The sequence below is a fragment of the Mercenaria mercenaria genome, chromosome 9 (genome assembly GCF_021730395.1).
Source record: "Mercenaria mercenaria strain notata chromosome 9, MADL_Memer_1, whole genome shotgun sequence".
NCBI classification, from domain to species: Eukaryota; Metazoa; Mollusca; class Bivalvia; order Venerida; family Veneridae; genus Mercenaria; species Mercenaria mercenaria.
In genome coordinates, this window is record NC_069369.1 from 60,465,982 (window position 1) to 60,492,158 (window position 26,177).

At 34.4% G+C, this 26,177-nt stretch overlaps 1 protein-coding gene across 1 annotated transcript; it reads right to left on the bottom strand.

Annotated features, from left to right (window-relative positions):
• LOC123547242 (BRCA1-A complex subunit Abraxas 1-like) lies at positions 1 to 25,692 on the bottom strand. The gene is made up of 8 exons (XM_053551531.1): positions 25,601 to 25,692; positions 16,519 to 16,609; positions 11,679 to 11,782; positions 9,820 to 10,016; positions 8,405 to 8,533; positions 8,090 to 8,171; positions 7,600 to 7,747; positions 1 to 6,531 (listed from the first exon to the last, which is right to left on the bottom strand). The coding sequence occupies exons 1-8, from the start codon at positions 25,682 to 25,684 to the stop codon at positions 5,606 to 5,608; spliced, it is 1,761 nt and encodes a 586-aa protein (XP_053407506.1). The 5' UTR covers positions 25,685 to 25,692; the 3' UTR covers positions 1 to 5,605.
• Positions 25,693 to 26,177: the final 485 nt, after the last annotated feature.

Here is a 26,177-nt window from a genome sequence, read left to right on the forward strand (position 1 = left end):
TTTTATACCAGTATAAAAATTTAATACCGAATGCAAACAACTTTACTAAGTAACAGAATATAACCATGTACATTGTATTTCTAGTAAAACATCTCTAACTGCTGGCCTAAAACTCATACAAATATTAATTCTTACTAACATTTTGACTTAACAAAACATGCTACATAATTATGAAGAATATTACACATACTTATATATACTCCTGATGATTAAAAAGGCAACATACATTCATGGAAAATATTTCAGTTTTTGAAATAAACTAAGTTAGTAACGATTTTAATTTTGGAAAAGTTCAGCTTTAAAAACCAGTATCAGTAACAACATTCAATAACATTTAAAAACTTGCTATGGAGTGTGTATTGCAAGAATTACAACACAATATTATAAATCCTATCTAATATACTTAAGTTAAAGTATAATCATTGTCACCTGTGCAGGTGAAGCTTGTGTTGTAATTCATGTCATACAAAATCCACAACATGTATTTACAAATTTTAAAGTCAAATGTTATCAAATGTTGTAACTGATTACAAAAGCCCAACTTCTTCAAAATCTAACCCAGCTATATATCTAAATAATATACATATATTTTGATAAAACAGTTGCTATATTAATATACTACTGCTATTTGGAATATGTACTAACAACTCTCAGATGCTTGACAATTGTAACTTTATTCTGTACTGTAAAATCATTTAATTTCGTGGGCATGAAATTTTGTGGTTTTAGTCAAAATGGCAATTCGTGGGGATATGAATTCGTGGATTTCAACTTTTGAACAAAAAATGAATGGGAATTTTACTTGTTCGTTGGGATTAAATTTCGTGGATTGACTCAACCATGAAAATTAGTCCCCCACGAATATTAATGATTTCACAGTATTTATTTATATTTGAATGTATTCTCAGTAGCCTATGGTCCACTGCATAAGCTAATAAACTCTCATCTCTCTATTTATTCAAATCATAATCATCTTCTATTTCTTTAAAAAAATAGGCATGTCTCAAGTCTTGCAGCATTATTACCACACAAGATCAATCATCATTGTTATTTAAGGACAGTGAAGCCAGTAACTGCATCAGGCAGACTGCAATACAGACCTTGTGTGACATTAATACCTCAACATTTTTATAACCAGTATGTCAGTATTACATGTAAAAGCATTTTGCAATGTAAAATCTACAGAAAACAGGTATAATTGAGTGAGTGAGTGAGTGAGTGAGTGAGTAAGTTGGGTTTTACGGCGAATCGACACAAAATGGTCATATATTGCTGAAAGTATAATTGAAGATCCTGGTCAATATGGTTATCACTGAAAGGTGTCATGACTTTTACAGGTACGCAATATTCTTAACAGATTACAGAACTTCTGTATATCCCAACAAAACTAGTTTGAGCCACGCCATGAGAAAACCAACCTTGCGCAGTCTGGTCAGGATTCATGCTGTTCACTAACGTTTTCTATAATTGCAATAAGCTTTGAAAGCAAACAGCATGGATCCTGACCAGACTGCGCGAATGCACAGGCTGGTCTGGATCCATGCTGGTCACAAACACACTATGTTGGTTTTCTCATGGCACGGCTCATTTGGATATGGATTTCATGGATGGTAGTCACGCTTCAAGTAGCACAGAAAAATTACTAATAATTCAGGTACCTGTGTTTACTGTGCAAAGATGGTAAATGTGTACCGGTATATCAACAAGCAATTTAAATTAGACTAGAACTTCTATACTATTAGCACAGCATTCAGATCTATCAGTTATGGTCCGTATCATCTAATAGTAAGCTTCTGGTCATGTTACAGGTAGCAATGTTGTTTTTTTAAATGTGTTTAAAGTTTTAATGCTCATGAATCTACTGTAGCCTCTGTTAAAATAAAAACAACTGACGTGCATCTAGTTCTTTAGAAAGGCAGTAATTTCTTTCCTATCAAACTACTGTCTTTGTAAATTAAACCCTCTACAGCAATCCTCTACGTACAAAGATTTTCTCGCGTTTTGGAGGTTGCACCATTTCACAGGAATGAATTATTTTGACATTCCAAAGAAGAAGTAAGTTCTAGTTATTAGTTAATATTTATACAAGTGTAGTATAACCTGGTGGATGCAAAATAAATTAGCACAAAAACGTCACTAATGATAAACAGTATCAAAACATTTCATAGCGAACTCTAAGCACAAAAAAGATTTTAAAGAGATATTATCATGTATGTTGAATGTCATGAAAAACTGAACAATATGGTGGGCATCAAAATAAAGATTTAAAGTGGCATATCTCAAGATGTTCAGCGCAATATGAAAATCTTCAGAATATAAAACCCCTTTAATAATAAAAATCTCTATAAAAACAAAAATTATAACTCAACAATATTTAAGTCAAGTAGTAAGACTGAATTACAAACAAAATGAATGGGAATTTTAAATGTTCATTGGGATTAAATTTTCATGTACTCAATCACGAAATCGGCAAAAGCGAGTGCCCCTCCCCCCACCCACCAAAAATTACTGATTTCACAGTATTATGGATGGTGTATCTCAAAACTATACACTAAATGGTATTATAAACTCCACTGAACGTAAGCTTTTACACTGCTTATTTCCAACAATAGATGCTGATAAAGGCTGGGTAGTTTTTCTGTACAAAGGATATACTTAGCTAACTTTATTTAAAATTCAAAATACTGGCTCTTATACTGACTTTATTTCCCATATGATACATAATTAAAATGTTGCACATTCAGTACATGGCAAAATAATTAATGACATGGTACATAAAATAATACAACATCATCTTAATAAACACATAATATACCAAGTCGGCAGTTAGTAATGTACTGTAAAATGAGCCGCACCATGAGAAAACCAACATTCGCGCAGTCTGGTAAGGATCCATGCTGTTCGCTAACAGTCTCTCTAATTGCAATAGGCTTTGAAAGCGAGCAGCATGGATCATGATCATGACCAGACTGTGCAGATGCGCAGCCTGGTCTGGATCCATGCCGGTCGGCGGTCGCAAATGCACTATGTTGGTTTTCTCATGGTGCGGCTCAAATGATTTAACTTCGTGGGCATGATATTTCAATGTTTCGGTAAAACAAAACCTATTTTGCTGGGATATGAATTCAACAATTTCAAATTTTAAAGGTTAAATAAATGGAAAATTTGCTGTATCCTTGAGACTTAATTTCATGGACTGACCAAACAATTAAATCTGCAAAAATAAGTCCTCAAGGAATATCATCAATGTCATAGTAACAAACTGTTTTACACTTTAACTGTAACATTTCAAAAATAACAATGTCATGAATAACAAAACTAGTGAGTTAAAAACTAAACACGTCATAAATAACAGAACTAACACGTGATAAATAAACAAAAACTACGACACTTGAGAGTATAAATCCAATTATGTCACCAATTTTTACAATGGAATTATAATTTACTATGATGCTTTTCACATAGCAGCGATTATCTGCCCTGGCAATCATTTTGAGGGTCTTTTCTGACATAAATTCTGCTACATTATACAAACGGGAGTATAAAAAGTGGTCTTTTGGGGGATTTTATTCTCAGGTTATTATATTTTACAAATGTTTATACCAAAAAAAAAAAAACAACAACAACAAAAACAACTGATGGTCATTTAATACAGTGAGGTGGTCTCTGTTTAAAGGTGGTCTATAACACAGAATGATGTGTCCTTAACTAGCACATTCTCCACATGAATTAGATGTGGCAAACAAAATGTCATTATCAAATCCTCCCAGTGATCAAAGTCAGTACCTCTATGTTCACAGTCTTGTGCTTTACCTGCTGAGCTTACTGGTAGGGCACTATGGAAAACAGGTAAGTTGAACTAATTGTTACACATAAAATGATAAATAGCAATGTCTACATGAATGCTTTTCAAATTCAAGGATTTCCATGAATGCCTTTTCTGAAAGAAGACTGAGTATTTTAAGCAGTAAACAATAAGATGTCAACACTGTATGACATATGACCCTGAAAATGCTAGAAACAACAAAATAAAATTCAAAACTGGGGCTAATGTTGATGATGTATACCATCATTCATTTAAAATGGATGAAAACTGTAGAAGTAGAGTACACAAGGTACAGGTGAACTTGTAACAGTATTAGAGGGGAAGTAATACCTAACAATCGATTGGTTATATATGAAAGCCATCATGACGCCTTTCATAACAAATTAAACAATGAAGTAGTTTTCAAAATCGGACCACTACTGAAAAAGATTTGGCAATCTGAAATTTCAAAAACAGGCTGACCATGGAGGCAGCCAATTTAGTGTTTATGAAGTCATTTAAACACTGAATTATTTATTTACCAAATATTGTTTTAAAAAGATGAATTTTCAAAGTAACCAAGAAAATGTGGCATACAAAATGATGGATGGACAGCTCAAACACTACATGCCTCCCTGGTTTTTGACACCAGAGGCATAATTCAAGGAGTATACACAGTTAAAAGTTCCATGAAGAGGATCTGATTTCATCTAAGGTGGAACAGTCAATTATCTTTCCAGAAAAATACAGGAAGAAATGAAGAAATAAAAAAATCTGTGTCAAAAATGTGTAAGTTTTTTGCAAAGAAATAAAAACTGATATTAATGATAACTGATATATTTTGTATGAAAATGATTATTTAAGGAATTGGTGCAAACCTGTAAAATACAGAACTAGATGTGTGTCCATAAGACACAGGTGCCCCCCACTCCTGCCACTGTAACATGGTTTAATGACTCAGGTTAAACAATTTTTAAGATGTTTGCAACACAACTTTTTAAGACCCTTATGTGTATTTTTCACTTAGTTGGCCATAACTCTGGCCTAGCCAAGTAAAATCTTAAAGAGAACACTTCATAGGCTATAAAACAATCCTCTCATGTTTTATGATTCTAGGTCAAGTACATTTTAACATACATGTTTCACAAACTTTTTTTTTAAGTAAGTCTGGACAAGAAGTCTGGTCTTGTGTAGTGAAATAATGACTGAAGGTAAAATATTTTCGGAGCTATGCACGACAAAACATTAAAATGAGAATTTTTTCCTAGGTCAGGGGCCATAACTCTTACAATACTGAATGAATCCGGATGAAAAACCCCAGGTGCACAACTGCACATGCTGACCAACATTCCTGTAAACTTTGGTGACTCTAGATCAAATACTTTTGGAGCTACGCACAATACAACATTAAAATGACCAATTTTTAACTAAGTCAGGGGCCATAACTCATACATGATTGAATGAATCCGGCTGCAAAACCCCAGGTGCACAACTACACATGCTGACCAACATTCCTGTAAAGTTTTGTGACTCTACATCAAATACTTTTGGAGCTAGGCGCAACAAAACACTAAAATGATCAATTTTTACAAAGTCAGGGGCCATAACTCCTACATGACTGAATGAATCCGGACTTGAAACCCCAGGTGCACAACTACACATTTCTGTAAAGTTTTGTGACTCTACATCAAATACTTTTGGAGCTAGGCGCGACACAACATTCCCGGAAGGACGGACAGACAGACAAGAGCAAATCTATATGCCCCCACCACTCATGGGGGGGGGCACAAAAATGAATATTTAATAGATTGGAGAGGAAGAAACATCCATTTCATAAGTATCCTGTGAGCTTGTGCTATCATCAGTCACAATTTCTATATGCTGCTTCTTGCCAACCTCCTGTCCACAAGTTTTCATGTCCCCATGCTTCTTTGATTTTTCATAATGATGACCTTCTTCATCATCAGCTAATTCATGCACAGAACTGTCACTACTATGACCTTTACGTTTGACCTCTGTCACTTGTTCTTGACCTTTTAATCTTTGACCTCTAGTTGTTCGCGAATTTTGATTAAAAGATTTAGCAGCTGACACAGCACCTGCACTTTGTTTCGTTTTACCATGTCTACTTGGTATAGGATCCTCTGTTTCCATGGCAACATCAAGGTCAGGGTCATTTCTCTTTAGTTTTCCTGAATTATGCAACTTGTGCTTGTCTCTTTTAGATTCCGCCATCATACTACCCACAAAGTCGAACGGATCTTCACTTTTTATATTTGCTCTTTTAATATCATTTTTATCAATTTTAATCTTTTCTTCACTTTTAGCATCACCATTAGCATCACTGCTGGATTCACTGTTAGCATCACCTGACCTGCTCCTTGTATGAATCACTTTTCTTGGAATAGAATCACTATCTGTGTCTACAGGCAAAGATGACGATCGTGTATGTACGGATACTGGTGCTGTCAATTTCACTTTATGTGATTTCTTTCCTTTTAAATCTACTTCATCACAGTTATTTATGTCAGTTTCCATTTTCTGTTCAGCATCTGAATGGTTTACAAGCCTTGCACCAGTACTTTCACCTCTTGACCTTTCACCTAAAGTTCGCTCATTCTGACCTTTTAATCTTTCATCATGACCTTGACCTACTAACATTTCTGAAGGGAGATCATCCACTTGATCCATTGATAAAATGTCATCTACTGAAGGGCCTTTGCTTACTGAAAACAACAAAGTAAATTTTATCAAAAAATCTGTCTTTAAAAATCCTATTTTGGAAAAAAAACGTAGAAAATCATAGATATATACCTATTAATGTGACTATGCCTTTGAAAGTAAAATTACTTTTCAATTCCTTTGAATGTATCTGTATCATGAAAGCTGATAAAATATGGTCTCCAAAAGTCTGGATACAATAAACATTTTCTCATCAAAATATAGACCCCTACAGTTTTTTCATGTTTGGACCATTTTAGTTAATTCCTCTGTGTCTCCAGACTTTTGTGGGGGAGGGGAAGGGGGGGGGGGTGAACAGTATAGAGCATAGCAAACATCTATTTTGGATAAAACAAAACAAAATCTATCATCTTACAACGTAAATCTATCCTGAAATTCTAATTTTCCTAAAACAGCTGCCTTCCTCTGGACCAATTTATTAATTCCAAAGTACAGTTCCTATAATTATGCATGCTGAGCAAACAAACGAAAAGAAACTAGCAACTTTAATAATTTTCACTTTTCATTTGTTCTGTTAGAAACGTATTTAAGGAACAAAACACCCATTACATAGTGTTAGATTCTAATTGTTAATACATGTTTACTGACTTTTTTTATGTTGTAATTACGGAAATATACAAAATACTGAGTACTTCAAAAAGCTGAGTATTTCTTTTCATTTCAAAATAATTTCTAGTTTACCATTTGTATTTGACAGATATCAGGATAATAACGACATCTAAACCAAAAGAAAAGTTTTAAAAGAAATTTATCTATTTAGGCAAAGGGAGACAATAAACCCAATTTATGTCATATGGTGACTTTTCAAGCTGTTGATGGTGGATGAAGACCCAGATGCTCCTCTGTCATGAGTTCAGATGAGCTAAAATACTTTCAGCAAAAATCTAACTAATATTTAGCGCTAATACTGATCATGTGTTAAAATTTCAAACAAATCCATTACCTGGACAAAGTCTGATAAATCCCCTCTAACAAAAGGGAAGTTATAGCGTCAACTAAATGCAAGAAAAGTCTTACATAATTGCAGCATCCGAAAACTTTTTAACAATTACCTTTTGATCCATTCTGTTGTTTTAAAGCCTTTTGCTGCTGCTGTTGTTTTTCCAAGAGTTTCAATTTTGCCCTTTTCCTAAACACAGCTACCTCCTCTTCCAGTTCACTACATACTGTCTCACTGTCTATCACTGACTGTGATATTCTCTGAAAATAAACAAAACTTTACGGAAACTAACCTAATGATTCATAACATCTAGTTCAAAAAAACAAAGAAAAATATCAAACAGGGAATGCCACGCACCAAAAGCGCAGCCTCCTCAAAACGAACCATCAATCTACTGCCCTAGTTACCTTTCCGATTTGTTCTTGAGCGAATACAAACAAAAGGTGGTCCAAATTTGGATTATTCCTTGCCTTTGATGTTCATATTACAAAACATATATTATGGCAAAAAAAAGTTACTTTCTTGACATGAAATTCTCTTCTTTTTTTTCCATGACTAATAAAGCATTAAATATATTCTATTATCACAAAAAATGTCCTCACATCTAACTGTTTTCTTATAGCACCATTTAACATCTGAATCTGCTTGACTTCCATCTGACCGTATGCATTGAGAAAATCTCCTCTGAAATCATAGAAAACCATACATAGTTACAGCACATCTGAGGAAATATGTATAATTTCATTAAAGATCAATCAGAGATGTTCAACACCAACGACCAAGTGTCAAACATATCTTGTATTTTTTTTTTTAGAAAACCGGACAAGATAAAAGCTCTTTTTTTAAGTATAGGCAGAATCACCTGGGTAAATGTTAGAACTGGATAACTGTAAAAATTGTGACAAAAATATACATACTCCTGTGATTTCACAATTCTACTGAAGGCACCATGTTGACTGTCTACTGTATGACTAGCTACGCTCCTATACTCTGTATGGGTGGTGTCTCCTAGATTGATCATGTCTACAGGCACCTTCCTGAATATACTGTAAAACAGAAAACTATCTATATATATATATAATAACACTAACACTTTTTTTTCAATGTCTGGAGTATTCCTGAAGGGAAACCTTGACAGATAAATCATCAGCCATGACAATGTATCAGAAGAACTTTTTAGCGGTTTAACAACACACTGACACAATTACAGGTCTAATGGAGACTTTCTGGCTTTGTATGGTGGAGGAAGATCCCAGGTGCCCTTCCAAGAATTATTTCCAGCACAGGTAACAAGTCAGCTGGACGGCCTCCTCACATGCAAGAATTTTACAGACAAAGCGAGGATTCAAACCCACATCGGAAAGGGGCGATTCAGTCAGCAATCTTAACCATCTGGTCACAGAGGTCCCCATTATCAGAGAAACAGTTTTGACTAATTCAAGACTCTATTTTACAAGATACTTCCTTATGTATATATTGTTAGTGTGAAAGCTTCTGTAGGCAAAGAGGTGATACTAGTGGCTACAAATGTCTGACATTCAATACAGGTAAGTAATTGAGTAATTTTTTTTTTATGAAAGAAACCTCATTATTCTAACAAATTAGAGATTTGCTATTTCAGATTTACTTATTCAACACTGCTTACGCAAACTTGACCGTTAACATCACAACTGTTTATTGATGTAAAACAATGAAATTCTTGGACAAATAAGTCATTTTTACCTCTAAGATACAAAGAAATCGTGTACAATTAGTGTAGTAATACAATACTATAAGATCATTTAATTCCGTGGGCATGAAATTTTGTGCTTTTGGTCAAAACGGCACTTTCGTGGCGATATGAATTCGTGGATTTCAATTTTTGAACATAAAATGAATGGGAATTTTTCCTGTTTGTTGGGATTGTATTTCGTGGATTGACTCAACCATGAAATCCATGAAAATTAGTCCCCCACGAATATTAATGATCTCACAGTAGGTACTGTAAAATTTAAAGTCTTGTGAATGTATACACTAATTCAACAGTCATAGCATTTACTGTGATTATTGGAAGGGTATTATAAAGGAAAATGATATCATGATATACAGGTAAACCTCTATAAACTTAATTTTGGGGGGACCATATACAAGCCCCTACAGAGATAACATTTCTTTCCATTTCGTAAGTGCTTATTCAAATTTTAATTAACCTCTCAGGAGAAACTCCCTTACACTGTAAGTATATTTTAGTCTTTGTACAACAAACACATTTCAGTTCCTGTACAAAAAGTTCAGCCTTGCTTTCTCTATAAAGGCAGAATTGAACAGGTAAAACAAGATGTGGTTCACTTACCCATCGTCTAAATGTAGAAAGCTATGATCAAAGGTGTGTGTTGATCTGTTTGTGCTTGCCTTAGCAGAACACAGCAGAAACAGGAACATATTCTCACCCTGGCCAAGCAAATCAATCAAGTTGTAGTGAAGCAGACGCTCTCTAAAGGACGGCCTGATTGTTGAATTCCTCCGAAAACAATACCATCCAACAACATTCTGAAAGAAAGGTACAAATGTAAATGTTTAATATATGCTCACAATTTATACATAAAGTAGCACAAATTGCATTGCTTTTCATGATTTTGTACTTTTCAAATTCATGTACATGGTCATCTCAAATATCTATTAATTCAGTAATTTTTATAATCAAAATTATATAGTGAAGAAAAATGCCAAAACAGCTCTCAAGTGTTGACCTTAGTTTTGACCAACTTTGGTGACCATCCATCAAGAGTTGTCAGGGGGACTCTGAGTCTGAATCATTTGAACTTGAGGTCAATCTAAGGATTCTATAGACCAAGGAGAAGATCCATCAGGCAGCTCATAAGATGTTGTCATTTAAAGTTTTTTTTCTATTTTTAGCTAATACATAATGGTAGTAGCTCCTAAATGCAATGAAGTGAAACCATTTGAAGAAAAAATTGATACAAGGCTGACCCTGACCATTTTATGTGAACATCCATCCAGCAGTTCATAAGAAGCTGTTGTTATATTTCCTTATTCTAAAAGAGAAGGCAAGCTTAAATCCTTTATCCAAACAAGAGCTGTCTCCATAGGATGACATATGCCCCCGATGGCACTTTGAATGAGTAGTTATGGCCGATGTTAGAGTTTAGGACCTTTGACCTACAGACCTGGGTCTTGCGCGCGACACGTCGTCTTACTGTGGTACACATTCATGCCAAGTTATTTGAAAATCCATCCATGGTTGACAAAGATATGGACCGGACACGCCCATCAATGCACTATCCTTTAAAGTCTAAGTGTGACCTTGACCTTTGAGCTACGGACCTGGGTCCTGCGTGCGACACGTCGTCTTACTGTGGTACACATTCATGCCAAGTTATTTGAAAATCTATCCATCGATGACAAAGATATGGACCGGACACGCCCATCAATGCACTATCCTTTAATGTCTAAGTGTGACCTTGACCTTTGAGCTACCGACCTGGGTCTTGCGTGCGACACGTCGTCTTACTGTGGTACACATTCATGCCAAGTTATTTGAAAATCCATCCATCGATGACAAAGATATGGACCGGACACGAAAATTGCGGACAGACTGACAGACCAACAGACTGACAGACGGTTCAAAAACTATATGCCTCCCTTCGGGGGCATAAAAAAACATGAGCTGTTACTAATGGTGACAAATGCCCCCAGCAGCATCTTGACCTTTGACCTGGTGACCCCAACGTCAGTATGGGTCGTGTTCTCAAAAGGTACTATCAGCATGTGAAGTTTGAAGGTACTGGGTGCAGTGGTTCGCGAGTAAAGTGCCTTCATGCAAAAAGTTAACATTGTGACGAACTAACGGAACGGATGGACAGTTGAAAACTAATATGCCTCCCTTCAGGGGGCATAAAAAGAGAGAAGTCCATGTCCCAGGATGCTACAGACCAACTCTGGTGTAATTCTAACCAGTAGTTCCGTAAAATGTTGAAACTAGAACATAGAAAATTCAAATTCTAAAGATAAATTCTGCTTGTGTAAAATTTCCTGGTTTCAACCAAAATGACTATTTTACAGGAACATGAATTTGTGGATCGCTATACTTGAAGATAATACGAAATGGAAATTATGTTTGTTCTCTATTTCTGGTATATTAATCCTCCATAAATGATTTAAGAAAATGCTGATGGCCTAACATTATAATACCTTGTGTTTATTTGGTAAAAGGTCTTTAATTTCCTGCTCATTAATTTCTCCGCTTGTGTTGTGGAACAGCCGATCTTTCGGACATGGAATGCAGTCAAAAACATCTGAAAAATGTAAATAGTTTACATGTACAATATTTTAGTCTTTATACTGGCAGAACAATTATTGCTGAAAAGGATGTACATGTATAATACACCAGCAAAATTTTTCTCCTTACAATGGTCTCTAATTAAAAACTGAGATCTCTGGAAACTTTAAACAAGAGGGTCATGATGACCCTGGATCGCTCACCTGAGTAATATGAGCTACATGATTCAAATGTCAAACTGATGATAAAATATTAAGAAAGTCAGTAGATCACATTCATGATCAATGGAATTCAGTTTTACGATTGGTGTGCAAAACTGTGTATGTCATCAAAATTTAACAAGAGGGTCATGATGACCCTGGATCGCTCACCAGAATAATATGAGCTACATGTTTCAAATGTCAAACTGATGATTTTTAGAAATTTTTTGGAAGATTTTCCGATGTACAATCAAGTAACCCCTAGGGCGGGGCCAATTTTACCCCGGGGGTCATGATTTGAACAAAGTTTGTAGAAGTCTACTAGGAAATGTTACATATCAAATATCTAAGATCTAGACCTTCTGGTTTATTTTTAGAAAATTTATGAAGATTTCCCTATGTACACACAATCAAGTAACCCCTGGGGCTAGGTCAATTTGACCCTGGGGGTTCAAGATTTGATTTCTAGGCCTTCTGGTTTATTTTTAGAAAATTTTGAAGATTTTTCTATGTACAATCAAGTAACCCCATGGGGCGGGGTCAATTTGGCCCTGGGGGTCATGATTTGAATAAATTCTGTAGAAGTCTACTAGACAATGCTACATGTCAAATATCTAAGAACTAGGCCTTCTGGTTTATTTTTAGAAAATATTTAAAGATTTTTCCATGTAAAAGCAAGTGACCCCATGGAGCGGGGTCATGATTTGAACAAATTTTGTAGAAATCTACTAGGCAATGCTACTCGTCAAATATCTAAGACCTAGGTCTTTTGGTTTATTTTTAGAAAATTTTTGAAGATTTTCCTATGTAAAATCAAGTGACCCCTGGGGCGGGGTCAATTTTGACCCCAGGGGTCATGATTGAACAAATTTTGTAGAGGTCCACTAGGCAATGCTACATGAAATATCTAAGCTCTAGGCCTTCTGGTATTTTTTTAGAAAATTTTTGAAGATTTACTTATTTTAAATCAAGTGACCACTGGGGCGGGGTCAATTTTGACCCCGGGGTCATGATTTGAACAACTTCAGTAGAGGTCCACTATGCAATGCTACATGTCAAATATCTAAGCTCTAGGGCTTCTGGTTTTTGAGAAGAAGATTTTTTAAGATTTTTCTATGTATGTAAAATCAAGTAACCCCGGGGTCATGATTTGAACAAAATAGGTAGAGGTCCACCAGGCAATGCTTCACACCAAATATCTAAGCTCTAGGGCTTCTGGTTTTTGAAGTTTTTCCTTTTGGTTGCCATGGCAACCACAGTTCTGCATGGAATTACAATTCTTTGAACAATTTTTGTAGAGCTTCACCCAAGGAACATTCCTGTGAAGTTAGGATGAAATTTGCCTAGCGGTTTATGAGGAGATGTCGTTTAAAAGTTTACGGACAACGGACAACGGACGGTGACCCATCCTAACAGCTCACCCTGAGCCTTTAGAAAGTAGATCAGTAGGTCAAGGTCACAGTCAAGTGACATCATATTACTTGGGGTCATCATGTAATTATAATTAAACAGTTTTGGAAATAGGATCAAATGATTTTTAAATATTTTTTCCTATATAACTCACATAATAACTAAGTGACCCCAGGGTGGGACCTCTTTTAACCCCAGGGGCATAATTTGAACAATTTTGGTAGAGGACTACTAGACAATGCATCATACCAAATATCAAAAGCCTAGGTCGTATGGTTTCAGACAAGAAGATTTTTAAAGTTTTTTTCCCCTATACAAGTCTATATAAAACTTGAGACCCCCAGGGAAGGGCCTCTTTTCACCCCAGGGGTACAATTTTAACACTTTTGGTTGAGGACCAAAAGACAATGCTACACACCAAATATCAAAGGTCTAAGTGTTGTGGTTTCAGACAAGAAGATTTTAAAACTTTTTTTCCTATATAAGTCTTTGTAAAACTTTGGACCCCCAGCGCAGGGCCATATTTGACCCTAGGGGGATAATTTGAATAATCTTGGTAGAGGACCACTGGATGATGCTACATACCAAATATCAAAGCCCTAGGCCGTGTGGTTTTGTACAAGAAGATTTTCATAGTTTTCTTTATATAAGTCTATATAAACTATGTGACCCCCGGGGTGCAGCCATATTTGACCCTAGGGGGATAATTTGAATAATTTTGGTAGAGGACCACTAGATGATGCTACACACCAGATATCAACGCCCTAGGCCCTGTGGTTTTGGGCAAGAAGATTTTTAAAGTTTTTCCTTTTGGTTGCCATGGCAACCAGAGTTCTGCAAGGAATTCAATTCTTTGAACAATTTTGAAAGGGGGCCACCCAAGAATCATTCCTGTGAAGTTTGGTGTAATTCTGCCCAGTGGTTTTCAAGAAGATTTTTTTAGGAAATGTATACGGACACACGACGGACATTGAGCGGTCACAAAAGCTCACCATGAGTCTTTGGCTCAGGTGAGCTAAAAACTGGTCTAGGGAAACTTACTTCAAGTACAATCTTCAATTTTTCAATTACTATAGCTCTAGTCTACATGGCTTTGTGTGATATTGCTAATAATGCATTACTAATAATGTAGAGCAAAACTTTTGAAATTACACACATTTTTTTTAAATGTATTTACATTTTTGTAGTCATATACTGCCCTTTTGCACTTAAAACCTGCAGCATTTCATATACTGCGAGTCTGTGAAATCATTTAATTTCATGGACACCAAATTTTGTGATTGGGACCAAAACAGTTGTTGCATGGAGATTTAAAATTACAATTTGTAGAATTCAAATTTTAAATATGAAATAAACTGAAATTTACCATTAAATTTAGTGGATTCACTCAACCACGGAAAGTAGTCCCCAACAAATAATAATGGTTTCACAGTATACAGTACATGATGATGAACTATTAATAAGTGATTTTCAGAAAGGTCTCTTTTTGTTGTTGGGTTCAAAGTCACACAAACACAACCATAGGTCATATAGCAACTTTCCAGCTTTGATTGTGGAGGAAGACCCCAGGTGCCCCTCCGTGCATTATCTCATCACAAGTGGGCATGGTCCACCTGGGTAGAACCACCGACCTTCTGTAAGCCAACTGGATGGCTTCCCCACAATGAAGAATTCAATGCCCCAAGTGAGGCTTGAACCCGTATAGGTAAGGGGCAAGTGATTTGAAGTCAGCGACCTTAACCACTCAGCCACAGAGGCCCCTCAGAAAGGTCTCTTTCAAACGTGCTTGGTAGCTATTTGGGTTATAAGGCAATCTGGTAGCTCAGGCTACTGGGAGAACAGTCATTTAACAGAATTATCAGGGGTCACGCTGTCGATCGCCACTTGAGCCATTTGCGACAAAAAATTAAATGTGGCTCCGAAATTTTCTAACTGGCGAAAATGGCCCGAAGCTATGTCTATCTGCAAAACTATGAATATTGCCAGTTTTACGAATCAAAAGGTGTGAAAAATCCATAATCTGTGTAGACACAACATCCGTTATTGAAAGGGAGGGAGCCAATTTGCAAATTTTTTATTTGATCAGGCAGTTAATTGGCGATAATTAGATTATTGAATAACAAACTGGATAATTATAATCATCATTTTGTGCACTTTATACGATTTTATGAGCAGTCGGCCGTTAGACAAATTTTCTATGATTGCCGAGGGTTAGTTTGGGCAAAAACAAATAAAAATGCTTTAGATAAGCAGAAATTGTAAGTATTGAATAGCTATGATGATAGAAAAGCAATAAAACATAGGTATTTTATCAAATATTTAATTCCAACTTACGTTTTCCGAATTTGTCACCCGTTTTCGCGACCGTGATTTTCGGATATTTCTGTCATTTCTGACGAGATTTTTTGGTGCAATCTTAATAAAAAGCCAATAAAAAGTCTACATTTAGGACAAAAATGACAACTGTTGCAAAAGGAGCTCTTATTTTGAAGTATTTTTCGAGAATAAAACATGGGAAGGCATCGAACCCCACCCACTTATAGGCAATGTGCAAAATAAGACACTGTTTTTTTAAACAATTTTTTTCTTTTTTGACATCTTTATTTTAAATGTGATTTTCAGAGTTTTTTTTATTAAATGGCAGATGTTTATAAAAATGATAATTTTAGAAATTAACACAAATTGATTTTCTAAATAGCTTTTTAAAGGGTTACTAAGAAATATGTAATAACTACATTAATTTCTTGAGTAGTATGAGTACTTTGGTACATATAATGTAGTCCTACAAGAACATCAATGCTATGCGCTTCGCCGTTGTTGGCCTCATAATTTTATCTTCGGAAAAAGCAGTGGCTCAGAGAAAAAAATTCCCAGTGTGACCCCTGATTATATTCAGAGACCTCAGGTTCAAATTTCAGTCTAGACATACAAGTCTTCCCTACAGGTGAAATTAGGTTCCCAACATTTAATACTTGGTGTTGTTTATTTTAACTGCTCTCATAATTCATCAGTATGTATCACTCACTGAAATTTCCTGAAAAAATTGTAATGTTGTTAGAGCAGTATGGTTTTCAGACCTTATACATGTTATATGTACATATTATTTTATGAATGCTAATTAAGAAATGAAATAATATCTTACATGTTTTAGTCTTCACCTCTCTGTTATTTATTTGTGAGTCACTGATAGTGTCTTGAACATGATGAATAATTTCACCCACCAAAAAGCCAGTCTGAAAAAAAAAAAAACTCTATTAATAATGAAGTAAGTTCCTTTTAATATACACATGCAGGGTTTCCACTAGAGATGATTGTCGTTGTTATCTTGTTCTTAGAGGATGTTTAGTTACATAATTATGTGCTACAGGCTTTCCAGCCAGTCACTACAATAAAGTAGGAGAAAAATAGGAATAAATGTTGCAAAAAGGTAGGAGAAAAGTAGGAAAAAATTAGGAAATTTGACGAAAAAGGTAGGTGTTTATGTAAGCTACAAACTTTGACAAAAAGAGCTTTTGGGACAAAAAAGGGCTTTTGCACTGAAATCGACAACATTAACAACTGAATGCATTAAAGACACACCTACTGAACCCAAACTACTTTCATAGTCATACACCACAGTATATACTATTTTGAACATTGACACAAACACTGCAAGGTTAATTTACATTCATTTGGGGTAGGTGCGGGAGGGGAGGGGTTTAAAAATTGCATTTTTACTACTTCTGATATGAAAAAGTATGAGTAACGGGAGGTTTTATAGGAAACCAGGAAAAGATAGGAGCACTTTCAAAAAAGTAGGAACGCTGGAAAGCCTGTTCCACCAGTGCTACCAACTGGGGAGATACCACTCAGTACACAGTTCATTGGCATTAAGGCCACACCATGAGGGTGCGCTCTCATCTTTGCCCGACCTTTTTTTTTAAAATAAATGAAATCACTGTCAAAATATTACAATTACATATTTTGTAAGTAACTGTTTTCAAACAATGATTTTATTCAAAAGTTTGAAAATGAATTACTATAGGTCATAACTGATTTCGGCAAACTTCCATTTCATCGGCTGAAAAGTAGTAATCTAATCGGACGATTAAAAATATACTTTGGTATGTATTCACACAAATTTTGCTTGCAGATAAGTATTGATATCTTAAGTAAATAACAGGTAATATTATATCAAATCACTACTTATTTACTAAGAAATTGAATTACCAGACAGCTAGAAAATCGCCTGAGGCTTAGAATACACTGTCCCGAAACATCCTATTATTTTGTCTAGCTTTCCAGTTAGGCAGTGGCTAGAGAACCGGAATCGGTTCCCTAGACTCAAGACTTATTCGTCCGGAACCGGTTCTCTAGCCAAAGTACTGGGCATAGGCTAGGGAACCGGATTTTTTTTTCTATGTATATAGCTGCCGAAATTCACATTGTTTCCTTTGATTAATATCATGCATGTTATATTATCTTAAGGTTTAGGAGTATATCACCAAAACACAGAAATATTTTATAAACGAAAAACATCGTTACCAATATTTTACCTGACCTTAACATGTTCTTCTGTACTGTCCCGTACTGAAAATATTCTGAAAAAGTTTTCCCCCTTTGAAAATGAATGCCATTTGTAAAGAAATAAAAATAAACAATCGTTGAAAACTGTTTTCCACCTAGTTATGTGAAATTTCATCACTCGCACGCTATTACAAATGCATCAAAACAAACATGTGTAACAGTTCCTTGAAAATGGTGAGTTTTTAAAAGCGCAGGTAAATACAAATAAATGCAAGGGCACTGCTTGCTAAAATGGTTAAATAAGTTAAGATAATAACATGCATGATATTAATCAAAGAAAACAATGTGAATTTTGGCAGCTATATACATAGAAAAAAAATTCCGGTTCCCTAGCCTATGTCCAGTACTTTGGCTAGAGAACCGGTTCCAGACGAATAAGTCTGGAGTCTAGGGAACCGATTCCGGTTCTCTAGCCACTGCCTTCCAGTTATAATTGGTTTAATTGTCATCTGCATCCTATCGCAATGTTATCTGCTAGTCAAAATAATTCGACTGTCAGATTGTTTTATATTTGTGATGGGCAATCTTACCGTCAAAACTTCAGTTATTTGTAATTTTGAAAATAATTTCACAATTTATACCTAAATCAATGAGGAACTGAATCCCCTTTTAATACATTTAAGTTTCATTTGAAATGGTGTCCAGACGTTTCCTCCCCAAGACAGTTCCTCCCAAGACTTTTCCCCCCCATTTTGGGGGGAATTGTCTCAGCTTTTAGGACATTTCACCCCCAAATTCATTTAAGGTATTAAAAGATAATGCAGCAATTGTTTTTTATAAAATGTGTTTATAAGAAAAATACCAAAATTTGGTAAGGAGACAAGTTATGTTTATCAGCAAAACATAAAGGAAAATGGAAAAGGAAGTGTTATTTCATCAATGGAGTATAAACCCCCACACCCGAATCTACGTTTCTCAACAATACATCGATATTGTTTCTATCGATGACAGCCCTACCTGTTTTAGTTATAAAATATAGTTAACTCAGGTAAGTTATTCAAAAAAAGTCTTTTTGCTGTTCTCACAAAGTGACCTTTCAAGTGAAATTAGTAGCAAACTGTGGTTAAACAAATTCTCTTTTAGTCTGATCATGACCTGATCAGCATAATGGGTTGTTAAGAGTTTTATAGCTTTAAAACTTTTGGTAAAACTTTATCAGCCTTGCTTAAAATTTTTTACTGCATAGCTGGAAAGATAAAAGGTCAAGGATTCAGGAAATAATTGGATTAGTCTCATTCAAAATGAGGAATTGGCACAGGAGGGCATTGTAATATTTTATGATAACTGAAACAAGTTATGAAAGAATAAGCAATAACTCAAATGGGTTATAAACTGTGATAACTTGAAACAGTTACACCCCTGACTGATTAGAGAAGTAAAAACATCTGTAAACAAGAAATATCTTTAAAAATGATGGTCGGCGAATTGTAATAAGGAAAGAAGTTTATGAATTTTTCATCTAACATTCATCTTATATCTAACATTTTTCAAATTGCAAAACTAAATACCGCACTTTAACAATTTAAATGGTTCTCTTTTAATTTTTCGCAAAGGTTTCGTAGGGTTGCAATTTTGTTTCATTTATCCTTAGACGAATAATTACAGCAGTAGTTTGATGAAGATTCATGAAGCGGTTCATGAGAAGAGGTCATTAAACGTGTTTATATTTTTAGCTAAATTGGTCCCTATCCCCATTTGTAACAAAATAGCAAGAGACCTTACGATATTGTTACACATCGAGTTTGATAAAAATCCATTACATTTTAGTGGTTAATGCGAAGAAAGGCATATCTACTTTTAGCTATAGTGGTCCCTAATAGGGCCCAAGTTCCTATATAAATAAATTTGGAAGAGGACCTTATAATGATGCTCCAGACCAAGTATGACAAAGATCCATCAAGCTGTTCATGAGACGCTGTATAAAGGCATTTCTAGTTTTAGCTCTAGCAGCCCCTAAAAGGGGTCAAATGTCCCAGCTGAACAAAGTTGGCTGCGGGCCTAATAAAGATGCTACAAATCAAGTTTGATTAGAATACATGAGAAAAAAATCAATTAAAGGATTTTTTTATTTATTATTTTTATTTATTTCTAAAATAGGCCAACTGATCCCGCTTTAACAAATGCATATTCGCTATTCATGAATCTTTGGACAATGACGTCACACCTATAAAAAAAGTGAAGGTCAAGCAAAACATACAAGTGTAATTATTTCAATATTTCTGTTTCATAAGCAAAGTTTGACCGTAGTCATAATATCATATCACATAGATAAACTGTATGCAGCGTACCTTCATTTCAGAGTAATGAGATTCAGTCATTATATAGCATATATATAATAAAACAGATTTCAACTGAGTTCAATATTTGCATACCATACTAAAGAAAAATATTCATATATAATAAATCAGTTAAATAATTTATAACAAATATATCAAAGCAAACAAGTACTCATTTTAATATGCAATCTGAATAAGTCACAAAAGCAAGAAACCTTTTCATATACAGAAGACAATTGTAACAAGGAAAATCTTTTAAAAAGCACTTCTCTACATAAAAGACTCTTATCACACCCTTATTCATGTGATACGCAGACCGTATTCAGCTCTTTCTTTAATTTGATATATGTTGGTATTTGAACAGGTTTTTATCATATCTATTAAACTTACTTATCATTTTGAGATATATCAATATTCTTGCTAAATATACTGAGCCAAAGTTAGCTTTAAAACTGTGAACAGCGTCGTTTAGGATAAACGCTTTGTCTACATTTCACTCAGCGTAGCACAATCAACAGAGTGAAAGAAATTGACACTCTCGTCCAATCAGGCAGTGTTGCATAAATCTTCCATTTTGATAAATTATCTATAATGCGTTATCAAGTAGTTTGATTTGCAAACTGAAGTCACGTGGCATAGGTAACGAAAACGAATTTAGACAGCGTCGCCGAAAAAGTCATACCCAAAATGTTAAATAAGTCAAATAAGATAATAAAACAAGATTTTTTTTATTATTATTTTCTGACTGTGTCACTGTTTTGTATGACATATAAGGGTCACTTCAACTGTGTGTCCCACTATATCATAAATGTCCAAAACTTTTATCTAAATCATTAATTCAATATAAAAAATATCTCCTGCAAATTGGTTTGTACCCATAAATATCATAATCATTAAACATCTTTGTGTTTAATCACAGGTGTTAATTTAATCAAAAGGTGTAAATCAGTGCTAAACTAAGGGAGTTCACATTTCTGTATCTGAGAATTTGCATCTGATTTGAACAAATTATGAACATTGATTAAAAAATCATAAAGAACAGGAACTGGAGTAAAAGATAATTTTTGTTAATATATGAATAGCAACCCCACACCAATTTTGGAAACTTGTTATTTCTTCAATAAAGTTATACCAAATTAAAGAGCATGAAGAGACATTTTCAGAACAGTTTTAATTATCAAAATATCTTTTCTAGATCAAAAGTTACAGCATTTTAAGCGTCATAATTTTCAGCCAATTTTAAGAATTTTTCCTCCTATAAATCCTATAGAAGCTGTCGCGACAGGACGGAACCAATTTTGATATTTTTTTCACTATTTTTTATGTATCTTTTTAATTTTTTAATGTTTTCTTTTCAAATTTGGTGATCTAATGTATTTTTTCCTGCTCTTTTCATTTATGTAATCCTTTTTAGTAAATTTCTTCAGCATCAGTAGGTATATATAAAAACAAAATGAAAATTCACACAAATTTTGCGAAGAAAAAACACTTTTTTTATGAATGCATACATTAATTGCTATAAAGTTTAAATTAAAAAGTTATGAATATCACTCTCAAACAGAGCTAGCCAAAAACAGTTATTTCTCCATTGTTCCAAAGTGAAAACTTCAAAAATGTGCAGAAAATATAAGTATCTGATTAATTTTGAAAGTTTAAATTGCTAAAAATGGCTGAGGTGACATTTTTTACTAAATTCAGTAATTAGTTCAGGGTCATTATTTTCTTCAAATGTTGCGTTTCATAGAAGTGATATTTATAACTATCTGACATAAACATAAGGAAATTGAATACTGCATTATCAGTATCATGCATTTGTAAACAGAGTACAAATTGCTCATTGAAAGTAGACTTAAAATTTTTTATCCGAAATTTACCTATCCGAAACTCGTAAATTTATCAGGTGCGAGATCGTACCGCCGTGAAAATTTTCATACTTGTTTCAATTCTCTGGCTTTAATAATGCCCGATTCTTGCATCAACTTGTTTAGATTTATACATTTAATCGATTTATTTTTTTTTTTTTTTCAAAAACTGTCCAACCTTGCAGATATTAGGGGTCTTTTTACAATATTTTGTACTATAGAGTTCTGACCGTCTGCGGAATCGGTTTTCATCCACAGCGACCGGGAAATTCATTTAATGAAATCGGGCGTATTTGAATTAAATTTCGAAGTAAATTTAATATACAATCATGAAATAACATATGATTGATGTCTAAGATCATGTTGACGGAGGTTTAAGTCTACATTCGTGAGGTTTATCGGCTTTTTTCACGCCGATTGAAAATTTTCAAAATGGCGGCGGCGCGACGCGTGCGTAAATTGGACGATCTGTGATTTTAAAATAAAGATGCGACGGTCTAAATTACCACTGATTTTAATGTTTTTGGTATTATTTTGAAGCTAAAATATTGAATTAAATAAATATGTATATGATTATACAATCGAACGGACAGATTTCCTACAGAATTGGCTGAACTTTGGGCAATTGTAACTCGAATATTTTTTGAACTACGAACTAATCAAAACCACGGGCATAAAGGTCTTTCTTTTTTCTGATTGGATAATATCACCTCATTAATATTCATGAGCATTTAGGATCTCGAATTTGCATAGGAATGTAACACCCCTTTCATAACCGTGTCCGCGAACCCGCTTATCTCAGCGGTCAGAATTTTCTTGCATTTTTCACTTTTAATCAATAAATAAACATAAATAGTATATTTAAATGTTGATAAAAGTTATATCAAAGGAAAGATAATTTATTTGGCTTTTAATATATGTAATTTTTATAATTATTGATTGAGATATACTTGCTGATATATTTTATTAAAGATAATCACCCATGAATTTACTGTGTATTCTAAAGGGATTATTGGTTTATCTGGGGTTGCTAATATGAAAGCTTTTAACCATATTCATTGAGGCCATATCTCAAAATAAATGATGAAATTAAGGGATAAAAGGTTGACTCAACAAGAGCTATATTTTTCTTTGAATGTCCAAATTATATCACTAAATACTTGCTGCAGTTCATTACAAATGTACAATTTATTTCAATACAATCCTGGATTTAATATTAAGGTGAAACTGTTTAAGAAACAAATTATTTAAAAATTGGGGGTGAAACGTCTTGGGTATAACTAAATTGGGGGGGAAACGTCTTGGGAGGAAACGTCTTGAGGGGGAAATGTCTTAAGGGGGAACTGTCTTGGGGGGGAAACGTCCGGTATTCATTTGAAATTATGGCTAATTCATGACATAGTCGGCATTTAAACCTATAGCATGTAAAGCGTTGGCAGTGATGAAAATTTCTTCAGAAATTTCCTCCACTATTTTCTTTTGAGTGTTTAACGCGAGTGGAGATAGTGTCAATAAGAAAAAAAAATCGATATTTCCTAGGATCGTGTCAAATTTGTTGGACTATGTCATCGGCATACTTACATGTGTTTGGAATAAATGACCTCCCAGTTATGATCAGAAACTGATTGTTGGGAGTACCTCTGTAGATGCAGACGTAGAGGTAATAAACAGCCCGCTTTAGTGATTTTCTACACTAGCTGACTGCTGGACCACAGGAGCCTGAAATTCTATCCAAAAGCAACGAAAAGTCTGTATATGAAAAAAGACCCCCCTTCTATATAATAAAAAACTACAGGAATGAAACGTATTCACACCCCACCCACCACGAGAAAACAAGAAAATTTCAAAGTAAGCAGTGCGAGTGTTCTCGGATGGCGTAATTATCTAAAGTAGGGCTGTCATCGATAGAAACGATATCGATGTATCAACGATATTTTTTTGTCGATCGATTATCGATTCCCATTTTCAAAAATTGATATTTTACAGAGAGAAAAAAACTTTCCAGATAAACACTCAGACCCTCAAAAACTATTAAGTTCACAAAGTTGTTAATTTGGATAAATGAAAAAGAGATGTGAAGGCAAAATAAAAATGAAAGATTTTGTTAATTTTTATTTATTTCTTTTATTTCATAAATACAAATACAACACAATCAAACAGTAATATGAAAAGTAGGCAATAAAACTAAAAATAGCATTTACAGGAAGGTATATAGTATGCATATGAACAAATAGATTGTTAATCTAACTTAATAATCGATATATCGATGTATCGTCGATATTTGTCTTCTGATATATCGGTATCGTCGATATGCCTTAGACCCAATCAATGACAGCCCTAATCTAAAGGCAACTAAAATATATGCGGGACTGTGCTTACTGGTTGCTTCACCGTATTAACTAACACGAAATCAACGATTTCAACAACATTTCTTTCATCGTCCAAACCATTGCGTGACGTCACACCTTCATGTATATTTCTGCACCGGAGTTAATAATGTTTTTGTGTAAATGCCAATATCCGGTCCGATCCGTACACAATTTAGAATTGAACAGTACAGCATCGTGTATACAATGTCATTTGTCATTTACAACACGATTAATATTTGATATCAGAAAACTCATTCCGTATCACTAAGCGTAGCTGAACAGCCATGATATTCTTTTTTCTGTTATGTGCTGCTCTCGTCAATGGTTGAGTTACTTCCCCCTTTTTTGTCAATGCTAGAGTTAGTTCCCATAATGGGTTTTTTCAAACATGATATGCCTAATTCTTTTATTATTTAATGGTTAAAGAAATTCAAAGATGTAATATTTATTGAAAAAAAATATTAATAATAGAACATAACATATACAGATATTTTTACCTGGTTCTTGAAATTATTTTGTATTCTCTCCGGCGCAGAAATATACATGAAGGTGTGACCTCACACAATGGTTTGGACGATGAACGAAATGTTGTTGAAATCGTTGATTTCGTGTTAGTTGATACGGTGAAGCAACCAGTAAGCACAGTTCCGCATATATTTTAGTTGCCTTTAGATAATTACGCCATCCGAGAACACTCGCACTGCTTACTTTGAAATTTTCTTGTTTTCTCGTGGTGGGTGGGGTGTGAATGCATTTCATTCCTGGTGTTTTTTATTATATAGAAGGGGGGTCTTTTTTCATATACAGACTTTTCGTTGCTTTTAGATAGAATTTCAGGCTCCTGTGGCTGGACCTAGTCTTGGCAGCTGCTAAAAAAAATTGCCAGTCCCTGTCGCCAAAATAAAAAAGTATTCGCCATCTATATAAAATAATCGGAACTGGCAATAATGGCGACTGACAGCATGAGTTCTGAGAATATATGCTGAACTGATGAAATTTTTCTCCTTTTTTCAGAAAATTTGTGAAAAACTGAATGAATCAGTGGGTAAAAAGTCTTGTTATTTCATTAAACTTTGTGAAAACATCCTGGAAAATATTGTTTATACAAAGAAGAACTATGCTTTAATAAAAAGAAGTTCAATAATTAATACCTGGTCTCCGTTACTCGATGAATTATCGTAGAAAAGCGAAGCAAGAACAGTTCCCGAAATATTCACCGCCATTTCCGCTTTCATTCGGAATATCTCGCCAAAGTGAGATAAAACCCATCCATAACACGTACATAAATCTGTATTGCTAATTTATTTCTATTTATCAAACATTGCACGATTGGCTTTATAAATGTAAATGGTTATTTACAACTTGATTAGTATTAAAATAATACTCTTGGTAAACAGTGACAAGGGGTTTCATGAATTTCGACTTTGTTTTACCAGATACAAGAAACTTTAAACAAAATTAATGTAAAAAGATAAAACATTAGCAAATTAACAGCATTAAAATGATCGAAATAGATTAGATGATATATTGTAAGGTCAACTATAAGCTCATAAGAGCAACAATTACAAGTACAAACATGAACAATTAAGAAGGATTGCTCAAGCACTCTTGTCATTACCTTAAGACCTCAAGCGAATGGTGTTTTATTGAATTCTTCAGTGCTTAAATCTTGTATTCTTACCTTCTTCAAGCTTTGTATCTTTGTTTTTGAAAAAGTTGTGGTATAGT

Bases quoted from the DNA above. Each gene is read 5' to 3' on its own strand.
- LOC123547242 (XM_053551531.1), bottom strand. From the start codon at position 25,684: ATGAAAGCGGAAATGGCGGTGAATATTTCGGGAACTGTTCTTGCTTCG. The intron at 10,017-11,678 runs GTATTATAATGT...CCTTTCTTTCAG, and splicing joins TTTTACCAAATAAACACAAG to AATGTTGTTGGATGGTATTG. The intron at 8,534-9,819 runs GTAAGTGAACCA...TCTGTTTTACAG, and splicing joins TTTCTACATTTAGACGATGG to TATATTCAGGAAGGTGCCTG.